The sequence below is a fragment of the Physeter macrocephalus genome, chromosome 14 (genome assembly GCF_002837175.3).
Source record: "Physeter macrocephalus isolate SW-GA chromosome 14, ASM283717v5, whole genome shotgun sequence".
Classification (NCBI taxonomy): domain Eukaryota; kingdom Metazoa; phylum Chordata; class Mammalia; order Artiodactyla; family Physeteridae; genus Physeter; species Physeter macrocephalus.
In genome coordinates this window covers 90,175,452-90,189,533 of record NC_041227.1, presented here as the reverse complement: position 1 = coordinate 90,189,533, position 14,082 = coordinate 90,175,452, and the positions used below count along the sequence as shown (strand labels likewise).

The 14,082-nt window shown below is 45.3% G+C and overlaps 1 protein-coding gene across 1 annotated transcript in view; it reads left to right on the top strand.

The window, feature by feature from the left end:
- Window positions 1–14,082, top strand: part of DHX33 (DEAH-box helicase 33) — a 31,053-nt gene that overhangs the window by 6,119 nt on the left and 10,852 nt on the right. The window contains exons 5-11 of the mRNA XM_007102815.4: window positions 854–1,039; window positions 1,780–1,891; window positions 3,028–3,187; window positions 3,346–3,434; window positions 9,302–9,429; window positions 9,814–10,017; window positions 11,695–11,781. Of these exons, the coding sequence (XP_007102877.2) occupies window positions 854–1,039; window positions 1,780–1,891; window positions 3,028–3,187; window positions 3,346–3,434; window positions 9,302–9,429; window positions 9,814–10,017; window positions 11,695–11,781 (966 nt within the window). The remainder of the gene's footprint in view (window positions 1–853; window positions 1,040–1,779; window positions 1,892–3,027; window positions 3,188–3,345; window positions 3,435–9,301; window positions 9,430–9,813; window positions 10,018–11,694; window positions 11,782–14,082) is intronic.

The window sequence follows — 14,082 nt, the reverse complement described above, 5'->3', positions numbered from 1 at the left end:
GAGGAGGATTTTTCATGAATAGTGGCTGCAGTGCCCTCAGGTTACATGGTGGCTTTGATGAGTCCTCCCCTTGATGAAGCTTTGACTGTTGTAGATTTTATCCTGGGAATTCCCTGGCAGTCCAGTGGTTAGGACTCGGTGCTTTTTACTACCGGGGCCCGGGTTCAATCCCTGGTCAGGGAACTAAGATCCTACAAGCCACGCCACCAAAAAAAAAAAAAAAAAAAAAAAAAGATTTTATCCTTTCTGTGTGTGTGCACCTCTAAACATTTGTCCTATTAATACCGGGCTGAAAAACTACATGCACACATATAAATACATAGATATATGTATTCACACATAGACATATATATATGTGTACATATATATATATATATCTTGTCCAAGTTCAGCGTGCTTTGGGGGTTTATGAAAGTACATTTGATGGCCTCATTCAGTTAGGGCTCCTTTTCCAGCATCAGTGCTTCCGGCCATTTCCGTGGATCAGGATTTCCCCAAGTTGTCTCTCGTCAGCTTCATCTTTCAAGATGATTATGAAAGGAAGGCAGCTTCATGCGGATTTTATTTGCTTGCCTGATTGTGCTTTTCATGGCATTGTTCTTGCTGCAAAAGCTATCTGGCGATCTTTCTTCAAAATCTCCTTAATTCGACTTTAAACATAGCTGGCTAACTCGAGTAAGTTGCAGCTGTGCATTCTCGGTGTGGGCTTTCTCCCAGCGGGGACACCGATGTTTAGGCTCATTTATGTCTCCAGAGTTAAGAAAAATAACTGGGAAAGTTCATCAGTGACCATTGTTCTGTGCAACCTGCGCTTCTATCAAAGCCTAGTAATCCCACTCTGCCTTTCCTGTAGGAAGCCCCCTCCTCTCAGGACATCCTGGTGTTCCTCACTGGGCAGGAGGAGATCGAAGCCATGAGCAAGACCTGCCGGGACATTGCCAAACACCTCCCAGACGGCTGCCCCTCCATGCTGGTACTTCCGTTCTATGCCTCCCTGCCCTATGCCCAGCAGCTGCGTGTCTTCCAGGGGGCCCCGAAGGTGAGTGCACCCCTTCTCCTGCCCAGCCCCATCCCTGGGTACCCAGACGGATGCACCAGCGGGGCCTGTGCTCCTGTCAGCAGGCTCCAGATAAGGTGTGTGGGACGGGATGCGCAGGGACCACACATGAACTGGAAAGACACAGGAGGGTAATGCGGGGCTGCAGACACGGCTCTTCCATGGTCAGAACAGGGAGACAGCTGTCCGGGGGTGAGGGAGAGGCAAAGGCAGAAGCCAGAGGCTCAATGAGTGACTCTTCCAAGGTCCACTGTTAGCAGAGCATGTGTCCAAAATACGTTTCTTGGGTGCCCATGCTGTGCCAGGCACTGTGCCAGCACTTGACACATACTGTCTCTCATCCTCTCGAGAACCACAAGGTGGGTCACCATCCCAGTTCCGAGGCCCCAAGGGGTGAAGTGACAGTTGCCCAAGGGGCACAGGAGGTAGCTGGCAGGACCAGGACTCCAGCCCGCATCTACCTGCTTCTGAATCTTGTGCCTCTCCCACCACATCTCATCGCCTCAAAATAAACTTTTAAGACTGAAACATTCCCCACACCCGACCCCGCCCCGCCCCACCCAATTTAGTGACCAGCCGTCAATATTAATGACTGTCATAATAAAAAAGTCATTTCTTCTTGATCATGAGTGAGTTGTGACAATTCACGGTGAGGAATGTGTTTTAAAACTTCTGAATCATATGTGTGTCATATGGCTCTTTGGTTTTCTTCCTCCTTTTAGGGCTGTCGCAAAGTGATCATTTCAACCAACATCGCTGAAACCTCCATAACCATTACAGGAATAAAGTATGTAGTTGACACGGGCATGGTTAAAGCAAAGAAGTATAACCCCGGTGAGAATCTGTGGTTCCTGAATGTCTCTTCTCTGTATAGTGAGCAGCCTGTATCCCACCGTTTCCCCCAAATGATCATCTCATGTCCGTAACTACCTGAGATTCGGGTGGCAGGCACCGCAGCCCAGCAGTCAGGGCCAGACAGGCACGTGAGGCAGGAAAGAAGAGCCCAGATGTGGCAGACTTGGGAACAGATGGTCAGGGACCTGGGCAGAGGGCATGAAACCCCGTCAGAAGGTAGGCGAGAATGATGGCTCTCAGGCCAGGGACAGCCTGATACCACATCAGAGGCTTCCTCGGAAATGACACCTGAGCAAGGCTGGTTTGACCTCCAGTCTCCCAGGAAGGAAGCAGACCCCCCAGGCTGGGGCGAGGCACTAGCTGTTTCCTGAGTGTGTGCGGTGGGCAGCTTGCTTGAAGTCATTTTTTTTCAGGTCTGTTTTCTACCTTGCTTTACTCCGCAGAGGATTTGAGGCAGCTGAAATTATGGCTCCCGAACATTTAATTGAAATGCACTGCTAAGCCTTCAAGGCTGCTGTCATTCATGCGTGTCTCTGGGGACCACGTATGTGAAAGGGCTTGGTTCTCCAGTGCCTGGCACAAAATACACCTTTATAAGAAAATCGGTCTCGTTCACTCCTAGGCGTAACAGCATTACATTGTCTCTCTTTTATAATAGAGCAGGAGGGAGGATGCAACACACAGGGGACTGGAGGCATTTCATTTTGGGGTCATCGTTTGATGTGGGACCAACCACCCTGGTTTGCTGGAAACTGTCTCAGTTTTAGCACCGAGAATCCCAAGTCCTGGGAGACCCCCTCAGTCCTAGGCACACGGGGTTATTGTCACCTGTGATCGAAGCCAGGGCCTCTGAAATCTACCCTCCTGGGTCCCTGCCCCAAGCACGAGGTCCTTCTGATGTTTTAGTCACAGATTTCACATGGTGTTCACAGCAAAGGCCTTGTTTCACCACAGACCAATCTGGTTTTGTGCTTTCTGACGTAGGCTGGAGTTTTTCTGGACTCATGTGTCACAGAAAGGATCCCTGGTGTTCTGAGCAATGCTTCTCATTGTCCACGTTGTAGGGTTTGTTCTTGTGATGAGCAAAGCACTAACATGGGCCATTCTCCCACCAGACAGTGGCCTGGAGGTGCTAGCTGTGCAGCGGGTGTCAAAGACCCAGGCCTGGCAACGCACAGGACGGGCTGGCAGAGAGGACAGTGGTATCTGTTACCGGCTCTACACGGAGGATGAGTTTGAGAAGTTTGAGAAGATGACGGTGCCAGAGATCCAAAGGTAGGCCCAAGGGGCTCCCACACCTGCCCTTTGTCCCGAGGCTCCCGTCCCTGTGGCCCGTATCCTCCAACTGACTCTCCTTGCTGGGCGGCTCTTGCCTTGCCGGCTGGGGGGTCAGGAACACCTGCGTGAACCGCCTGTGTCTCTCACACTTGCAGGTGTAACCTGGCGAGCGTGATGCTGCAGCTCCTCGCCATGAAAGTCCCAGACGTGCTCACCTTTGACTTCATGTCCAAACCATCTCCAGGTAAGTGGGGTCTTCGGGAAGGTGTACAAAATGGACAGGAACAACCAGCGGACTCCAAAAAAAACCAACCAGGTCTTCCAGCAGTCTCCTTTTGTTTAGTATAATTTGGTGGATAACAACCTTAACTCTCAGAGAAGAAACTCAGAATCGTGAAAGGAAAGATGCGGTGCTGTCAGCACCATCGCGGTGCAGGATCGGCGGCTTCATGTAGGCGGGTTCTGAGACCACAGGAACCAGTGGAGGTGGTTGAGGGGGTCCACAGGATACTGCAAACCTAATGAAATCGTACTTTGCCCAGCAAAAGCACCGAAAAGATTAAGTGTCTTTGCTTTTACCTGGAATTTGATGGGACCCTGCCCTTCACTGATGATCTCTCCATGGTGGAAGAAAAAATAATTGGGAGTTTTAATGATGGTAGCTTAGTACTTGGCATCTCTTCAACATATACCATTTTCTTTTTTTTCCTCTCTCTCCTTTTTTTTAAGTGAAGAGCGCAACTGGTTAAAAAAGTAAACAGTCGATGGGTATACAGGGCCCCTCCGTGATCTCAGTTTCCCTCCTCTACAGCAACCACTGTGAACATTTCCCAGTGTCTTCTAGAGAAAATCTTTGCAAGTACATATAGTCTTTTATTTATTTATTTATTTATCATATGAATTTTATTTCATCAGTCCTTGGGCACGTATATTCCATCCTCCTCCCAGACCGGGGTGCCTGCAGAAAGGGTTGTGATCTGGCGTCTCCAGCCCCAGGTGCAACAGCACTTATGGGCCTTTCACGCAGCTTTCCAGCACTTCTTCCAGAAACAGGCCAAGAGCAAAGGCACCAGCCTTCAAGACTGGGATCAACTTTGCCTTTTTTTTTTTTTTTTTTTTTTGGCTGACTTTTAAGACTGAAACATTCCCCACACCCGACCCCGCCCCGCCCCACCCAATTTAGTGACCAGCCGTCAATATTAATGACTGTCATAATAAAAAAGTCATTTCTTCTTGATCATGAGTGAGTTGTGACAATTCACGGTGAGGAATGTGTTTTAAAACTTCTGAATCATATGTGTGTCATATGGCTCTTTGGTTTTCTTCCTCCTTTTAGGGCTGTCGCAAAGTGATCATTTCAACCAACATCGCTGAAACCTCCATAACCATTACAGGAATAAAGTATGTAGTTGACACGGGCATGGTTAAAGCAAAGAAGTATAACCCCGGTGAGAATCTGTGGTTCCTGAATGTCTCTTCTCTGTATAGTGAGCAGCCTGTATCCCACCGTTTCCCCCAAATGATCATCTCATGTCCGTAACTACCTGAGATTCGGGTGGCAGGCACCGCAGCCCAGCAGTCAGGGCCAGACAGGCACGTGAGGCAGGAAAGAAGAGCCCAGATGTGGCAGACTTGGGAACAGATGGTCAGGGACCTGGGCAGAGGGCATGAAACCCCGTCAGAAGGTAGGCGAGAATGATGGCTCTCAGGCCAGGGACAGCCTGATACCACATCAGAGGCTTCCTCGGAAATGACACCTGAGCAAGGCTGGTTTGACCTCCAGTCTCCCAGGAAGGAAGCAGACCCCCCAGGCTGGGGCGAGGCACTAGCTGTTTCCTGAGTGTGTGCGGTGGGCAGCTTGCTTGAAGTCATTTTTTTTCAGGTCTGTTTTCTACCTTGCTTTACTCCGCAGAGGATTTGAGGCAGCTGAAATTATGGCTCCCGAACATTTAATTGAAATGCACTGCTAAGCCTTCAAGGCTGCTGTCATTCATGCGTGTCTCTGGGGACCACGTATGTGAAAGGGCTTGGTTCTCCAGTGCCTGGCACAAAATACACCTTTATAAGAAAATCGGTCTCGTTCACTCCTAGGCGTAACAGCATTACATTGTCTCTCTTTTATAATAGAGCAGGAGGGAGGATGCAACACACAGGGGACTGGAGGCATTTCATTTTGGGGTCATCGTTTGATGTGGGACCAACCACCCTGGTTTGCTGGAAACTGTCTCAGTTTTAGCACCGAGAATCCCAAGTCCTGGGAGACCCCCTCAGTCCTAGGCACACGGGGTTATTGTCACCTGTGATCGAAGCCAGGGCCTCTGAAATCTACCCTCCTGGGTCCCTGCCCCAAGCACGAGGTCCTTCTGATGTTTTAGTCACAGATTTCACATGGTGTTCACAGCAAAGGCCTTGTTTCACCACAGACCAATCTGGTTTTGTGCTTTCTGACGTAGGCTGGAGTTTTTCTGGACTCATGTGTCACAGAAAGGATCCCTGGTGTTCTGAGCAATGCTTCTCATTGTCCACGTTGTAGGGTTTGTTCTTGTGATGAGCAAAGCACTAACATGGGCCATTCTCCCACCAGACAGTGGCCTGGAGGTGCTAGCTGTGCAGCGGGTGTCAAAGACCCAGGCCTGGCAACGCACAGGACGGGCTGGCAGAGAGGACAGTGGTATCTGTTACCGGCTCTACACGGAGGATGAGTTTGAGAAGTTTGAGAAGATGACGGTGCCAGAGATCCAAAGGTAGGCCCAAGGGGCTCCCACACCTGCCCTTTGTCCCGAGGCTCCCGTCCCTGTGGCCCGTATCCTCCAACTGACTCTCCTTGCTGGGCGGCTCTTGCCTTGCCGGCTGGGGGGTCAGGAACACCTGCGTGAACCGCCTGTGTCTCTCACACTTGCAGGTGTAACCTGGCGAGCGTGATGCTGCAGCTCCTCGCCATGAAAGTCCCAGACGTGCTCACCTTTGACTTCATGTCCAAACCATCTCCAGGTAAGTGGGGTCTTCGGGAAGGTGTACAAAATGGACAGGAACAACCAGCGGACTCCAAAAAAAACCAACCAGGTCTTCCAGCAGTCTCCTTTTGTTTAGTATAATTTGGTGGATAACAACCTTAACTCTCAGAGAAGAAACTCAGAATCGTGAAAGGAAAGATGCGGTGCTGTCAGCACCATCGCGGTGCAGGATCGGCGGCTTCATGTAGGCGGGTTCTGAGACCACAGGAACCAGTGGAGGTGGTTGAGGGGGTCCACAATCGTACTTTGGCCAGCAAAAGCACCGAAAAGATTAAGTGTCTTTGCTTTTACCTGGAATTTGATGGGACCCTGCCCTTCACTGATGATCTCTCCATGGTGGAAGAAAAAATAATTGGGAGTTTTAATGATGGTAGCTTAGTACTTGGCATCTCTTCAACATATACCATTTTCTTTTTTTTCCTCTCTCTCCTTTTTTTTAAGTGAAGAGCGCAACTGGTTAAAAAAGTAAACAGTCGATGGGTATACAGGGCCCCTCCGTGATCTCAGTTTCCCTCCTCTACAGCAACCACTGTGAACATTTCCCAGTGTCTTCTAGAGAAAATCTTTGCAAGTACATATAGTCTTTTATTTATTTATTTATTTATCATATGAATTTTATTTCATCAGTCCTTGGGCACGTATATTCCATCCTCCTCCCAGACCGGGGTGCCTGCAGAAAGGGTTGTGATCTGGCGTCTCCAGCCCCAGGTGCAACAGCACTTATGGGCCTTTCACGCAGCTTTCCAGCACTTCTTCCAGAAACAGGCCAAGAGCAAAGGCACCAGCCTTCAAGACTGGGATCAACTTTGCCTTTTTTTTTTTTTTTTTTTGGCTGCACAGCTTGCGGAATCTTATTTCCCTGACCAGGGATCGAACCCCGGCCCTCCACAGTGAGAGCGTGGAGTCTTAACCACTGGACCGCCAGGGAATTCCATATAGTCTCTTTTTAAAACACAAATAGCAACACACATTGTGCACTGTTCTACACTATTTTTTCTTTCACTTGCTAAATCTCTACATACAAACGAGGCACGTTCCTGTCAGGTGGAAATATCGAAGCCACACCTGTGCGTCCATTACCAGGGCTGCAAAGCCTCCGGAGGCTGCCGCACTCCCCACCTCAAGTTAACCACCTCCCAGGTTTTGTCCGTGAATCCCTCGCTTTTCTTGAATATTTTATTCCATGCACATGCATTGTTTCGGTTGGCATGTTTATGCCTCGATTTCCCAGTGACCTTCCCTTTTCGTTCATCATGTTTTATAAGGTTTATGTCTGATGCATTTTCATTACTAAATACTGTTCTAGTCTATGCATAAACCAAAATGCATTTATCCTTCTCCTACCGATAGACATTGGCACATTGCTTTTTCCTTTTTTTTTTTTTGTCCCACCACCACTACCCCCTGCCACTTTCCCCCCTTGGTGTCCATACGTTTGTTCTCTACATCTGTGTCTCTGTTTCTGCCCTGCAGACCGGTTCACCTGTACCATTTTTCTAGATTCCACATATATGCGTTAACATACGATATTTGTTTTTCTCCTTCTGACTTACCTTACCCTGTATGACAGTCTCTAGGTCCATCCACGTCTCTGCAAATGACCCAATTTCATTCCTTTTTATGGCTGAGTAATATTCCATAGTATATATGTACCACATCTTCTTTATCCATTCGTCTGGCGATGGGCATTTAGGCTGCTTCCATGTCCTGCCTATTGTAAATAGTGCTGCAATGAACATTGAGGTGCATGTGTCTTTTTGAATTATGGTTTTCTCAGGGTATATGCCCCAGTAGTGGGGTTGCTGGGTCGTATGGTAGTTCTATTTTTAGTTCTTTAAGGAACCTCCATACTGTTCTCCATAGTGACTGTATCAATTTACATTCCCACCAACAGTGCAAGAGGGTTCCCTTCTTTCCACTCCCTCTCCAGCATTTGTTGTTTGTAGATTTTCTGATGATGCCCATTCTAACTGGTGTGAGGTGATACCTCATTGTAGTTTTGATTTGCATTTCTCTAATAATTACTGATGTTGAGCAGCTTTTCACGTGCTCCTTGGCCATCTGTATGTCTTCTTTGGAGAAATGTCAGTTTAGGTCTTCTGCCCATTTTTTTATTAGGTTGTTTGTTTTTTTAATATTGAGCTGCATGAGCTGTTTATATATTTTGGAGATTAATCCTGTGTCTGTTGTTTTGCAAATAGTTGCTCCCGTTCTGAGGGTTGTCTCTTCGTCTTGTTTATAGTTTCCTTTGCTGTGCAAAAGCTTTTAAGTGTCATTACGTCCCATTTGTTTATTTTTGTTTTTATTTCCATTACTGTAGGAGGTGGGTCAAAAAAGATCTTGCTGTGATTTATGTCAAAGAGTGTTCTTCCTATGTTTTCCTCTAAGAGTTTTATAGTGTCTGGTCTTATATTTAGATCTTTAATCCATTTTGAGTTTATTTTTGTGTATGGTGTTAGGGAGTGTTCTAATTTCATTCTTTACATGTAGCTATCCAGTTTTTCCAGCACATTTATTGAAGAGACTGTCTTTTCTCCATTGTATATCCTTGCCTCCTTTGTCATAGATTAGTTGACCATAGGTGCGTGGTACATTGCTTTTTTCACTTAATGTATTTTACAGATCATTTCCCCTCTGTGTAGATATTTATTACATTCTTACAAATGCATCTTTATTCTTTAATAGGCAATGCATTTTCATGGTTCAGATTTAAAAAGAATAAGATAGTAAATAGTATCCTTCTCACCAGGGGCCTCTGAGGCACCTGGTCCTGGTATTTCCATTGTTGTGTGTGTGCATCTGGAGATGCAGGTCCCTGTACGATGTCCGAGTATATCTGGGGGTGAAATTCATAAGTATAACTTTGCTGGGTTTCAGATTTACACACATATTGCCAAATTGCAGGCCACTATTTAAAGAGAATTGGGCTGAAGACAATGTTATCCTTAACAACTTTGAAAAGCACCTCATGGGGACAGTGTGGTAGTGTTCTTTGCTGTGGTTTGATGTAGGCTTCTCAGAAGTGCCCTGAAGTCATGAACTAGCTGCAGCTTCGTCCTGTTTTGAATGTTCGACTCCTTTTTATGTCTTTCTTTAGATCACGTTCAGGCAGCCATCGCCCAGCTGGAGCTGTTGGGTGCCCTTGAAAACAAGGATGGCCAGCTCACCCTGACTCCAATAGGAAGAAAGATGGCGGCTTTCCCGTTAGAACCCAAATTTGCCAAAGTAAATGATATCCTCTCCTCAGTCCCCTTTCTGTGTGTTACGGGTCAGCCATCCCAGAGGAGACTCCCTAACCCAGTGCTTCTAGATTAATCTTCACTTTTTCTCTTAAATCATTATTAATGCCTACTTTGTGCCTAACTGACTTACGCTCAGTGTGGGATTCAAGCCATATTAAGTCATGAGCCCTACCCACATGGACTCATGCGGGGAAGGCAGCCCTCTGTTTTACAGAAAGTAAAATAATATAACATACATAGTCATGGTTTTAGAAACACCTGCCCCTTAATGCCTTACAAGGGAAGCTGCAAAAGCAATATATGAAAGTACTTTATTCAGAAGCCAGGAGAAAACTAGGCTTACACAGTTTTTAATTGTGATTTGCAGACCATCCTACTGTCCCCCAAATTTCACTGCACGGAGGAGATACTGACCATCATCTCCCTGCTGTCAGTGGACAGCGTTCTCTACAACGCCCCCTCCCGGCGGGATGAAGTGCAGGCTGTGCGGAAGAAGTTCATGTCCAGCGAGGGCGATCACATCACCCTGCTGAACATCTACCGGGCCTTCAAGAACACAGGCGGAAACAAGGTAGGTCTTGTCTTGTTCCCCTTCTCAAACGATGCCTCCTTTTGGCCCTGTGAATGGCAGATGTCGTTTCAGAAATGTCTGTGCACAGGGAGGTTACCCGGGAAGGCATGATTCCCGTCTTTCCCTCTGCTTATGTTTAACTCATAGCTAACGATGGCAAGTTCGTTAAGTATTTGTTGACCCAGTTTCTTAGCTACAAAATGATTTGTTTCCCCACCTGCCCCTAACTTTCTTCATAGCAGATTTTGCTTGTATTTCAGTTCCCTGGACCAAGATGGAAAATGGCAGTATTTTCTTTCACTTATCAATAAAATAAAATAGAATAAAATCAGTCATTGTAGGGAGTTCCCTGTTGGCCTAGTGGTTAGGATTCCGGGCTCTCACTGCCATGGCCCAGGTTCAATCCTTGGTCAGGGGAACGGAGATCCCGCAAGCTGGGTGGCACAGCCCACCAAAAAAAAAAAAAAAAAAAAAAAAAAAAAATCAGTAATTGTGCTATAACATGCGTGCTTTATCTGTGCTTTAATGCAAAAAAAACCAAAAAAATAGCCACCACCCAGTTTTAGTAGTTGTAAACATTTTGCTGTATTTGCCTCAATTTATTTTTAAGGAAATAAAATGCTGTGGACACAGCAAGAGCCCTGAGCTGCCCCTTTCGCAGTCCTTCCTCCCTTCTGTAACCCCTGTCAAGCCTGTCTGGGTCCTGGTGGGCAACAAAGTGCTTTTGCTTTGTATCCGCAGGCATTGTATGCTATAAATGCTTCTTCACGCTACCTTTTTGCAACTTGTTTCCGTCTCCTCACCTGCAGTGCCCATCCCGTCCAGGTCTCTTGTGCACAAGGGGGAGAGTTGCTCTGGGGTCGACACCCAGGAGTGGACCTGCCGGTCTTAGGGCAGCTGCATCAAGCTTTCCCAGCTGGCATGTGCATCCACAGAGCTGTCAACACCTCTTTATCCTCCCCGGAGTAGTGTAGAGGAGTTTCCATTTCCACCAGCCTCTCCAGCTCTTAGTTGAAATGACTTTTCATTTTTGCCCCGTCGAGGGATGTGAAGTAGTATCTCAGTTATTTGAAACTGCACTGCCTTGATTCCTCAAGAGACCGAGAACCTTTGCTTAAGTTTCTTGTCATTTGTAGTTAATCTTCTGTGAGTGGTCCATCCATATCCTTTGTCGTTTTTCTACTGCAGTATTGGTCATTTTCTCACTGATTTGTAGGAGTTCATTTATTTATTTATTTTTTAATATATTCTGGAGGTAATCATTCTTTACTGGGTGTAGTGATCCAGATATCCCAGTCATTAGCTTTTTTTCATCGTGACTTGACCTACGGAATTTTTTGGTTTTACTTTAGTTTAACTTTTTACTGTTTTCCTTTATGGTTCATGCTTTTTGCTATAAAGATATTTTCCTGTATTTATTTTTGGCAACTGAAGTTTTCCGTCTGAATTAGAACAGTGTTCTAAAAATTATGCTGGGACTTCCCTGGCGGTCCAGCGGTTAAGACTCTGTGCTTCCACTGCAGGGGGCACGGGTTCGACTCCTGGTTGGGGAGCTAAGATCCCGCATGCCGTGTGGTGCGGCCCCAAATTTTTTTTTAATTAAAAATAAAAATTGTGCTATGTTTTTTTCTTTATAGAAATGAGAGGACTGTGATATCTCTTTTTTCTCCTATTCAGGATTGGTGCAAAGAGAATTTTGTGCACAGCAAGAATATGATGCTGGTAGCTGAAGTCAGATCACAGCTGAGGGATATCTGCCTAAAGGTATTCTTCCTGGTGTTCTCTGGGGGGCTAAGCTGTCACTTTTTTCTAGGTGAAAAATTTCAGGTTGCTTATTGCAAGTGATTGCAAAAAAACCCTCTCATTGTAGGAAAATTTTTAAATAAGGAAGAAAGTAAAATTTACCCACAGCTCCACCTCTCACCAGTTTGGTCTGTTTCTTCATAGCCCTGTTTTTAAATGAATTTTTTACATCATTAGTTACATTGTATATATAATTTATATTCAGCTTTTATAAACTTTAAAAGTGTTTTCCAGTATTATTAGAGTTCTTCCTAAGCTTTGTTTTTTTAGTGGAAATAGCTTTGTTATTTTTTTTCAGATTAGGAAAGCTGTGCATAATTGTTACAAATTGATACAGTGCAGAAAATAGTGTATATATATAATGCAGAAAGTGTAAAAGTCTCCTTAATCCTGCCCCTCCAAAGATAAATAATAGTCTGGTGTAGATCCTTCTAGAATTTTTTCCTGTGTATGTATGTTTTTGTATATGTGTGTGTATACACATATACATGGATACATATATAAAATTTTCTTTCTTTTCTTTATTTTAACAGATTTTTATTGGTGTATAATTGCTTCACAATACTGTGTTAGTTTCTGTTGTACAACAAAGTGAATCTGCCATATGCATACATATATCCCCATATCCCCTCCCTCTTGAGCCTCCCTCCCATCCTCTCTATCCCACCCCTCTAGGTCATCGCAAAGCACCGAGCTGATCTCCCTGTGCTATGCTGCTGCTTCCCTCTAGCTAGCTATTTTACATTTGCTAGTGTATATATGTCAGTGCCACTCTAACTCGCCCCAGCTTCCCCCTCCCACCCCGTGTCCTCAAGTCCATTCTCTAGATCTACATCTTTATTCCTGCCCTGCAGCTAGGTTCATCAGTACCATTTTTTTTAGATCCCATATATACATGTTAGCATACGGTATTTGTTTTTCTCTTTCTGACTTACTTCACTCTGTATGACAGACTCTAGGTCCATCCATCTCACTACAAATAGCTCAATTTCATTTCTTTTATAGCTGAGTAATATTCCATTGTATGTATCATACCACATCTTCTTATCCATTCATCTGTTGATGGACATTTAGGTTGGTTCCGTGTCTTGGCTATTGTAAATAGTGCTGCAATGAACATTATGGTACATGTCTCTTTGAATTATGGTTTTCTCAGGGTATATGCCCAGTAGTGGGATTGCTGGGTCGTATGGTAGTTCTATTTTTAGTTCTTTAAGGAACCTCCATACTGTTCTCCTTAGTGGCTGTATCTATCAATTTACATTCCCACCAACAGTGCAGGAGGGTTCCCTTTTCTCCACACCCTCTCCAGCGTTCGTTGTTTGTAGATTTTCTGATGATGCCCAGTCTAACTGGTGTGCGGTGATACCTCATTGTAGTTTTGATTTGCATTTCTCTAATAATTACTGATGTTGAGCATCTTTTCATGTGCCTCTTGGCCATCTGTATGTCTTCCTTGGTGAAATGTCCATTTAGGTCTTCTGCCCTTTTTTTTTTAAATTTATCTATTTATTTATTTTTGGCTGCACTGAGTCTTCATTGCTGCGTGTGGGCTTTCTCTAGTTGCTGCAAGTGGGGGCTACTCTTCGTTGCGGTGCGCAGGCTTCTCATTGCAGTGGCTTGTCTTTGTTGCAGAGCACAGGCTCTAGGCAAACGGGCTCAGTAGTTGTGGAACGCAGGCTCTAGAGCACAGGCTCAGTAGTTGTGGCGCAAGGGCTTAGTTGCTCCACAGCATGTGGGATCTTCCCGGACCAGGGCTCAAACCCATATCCCCTGCGTTGGCAGGTGGCTTCTTAACCACTGCGCCACCAGGGAAGTCCTTCTACCCATTTTTTAATTGGATTGTTTGGTTTTTTGATACTGAGCTCCATGAGCTGTTTGTATATTTTGGAGATTAATCCTTTGTTGTTTCATTTGCAAATATTTTCTCCCATTCTGAGGGTTGTCTTTTTGTCTTGTTTATGGTTTCCTTTGCTGTGCAAAAGCTTTTATGTTTAATTAAGTCCCATGTGTTTATTTTTGGTTTTATTTCCGTTGCTCTAGGAGGTAGGTCAAAAAAGATCTTGCTGTGGTTTATGTCAAAGAATGTTTTTCCTGTCTTTTCCTCTAAGAATTTTATAGTGTCTGATATTACATTTAGGTCTTTTTCACTTGGAGTTTATTTTTGTGTGTGGTGTTAGGGAGTGTTCTAATTTCATTCTTTTACAGGTAGCTATCCAGTTTTCCCAGCACCACTTATTGAAGAGGCTATCTTTTCTCCAT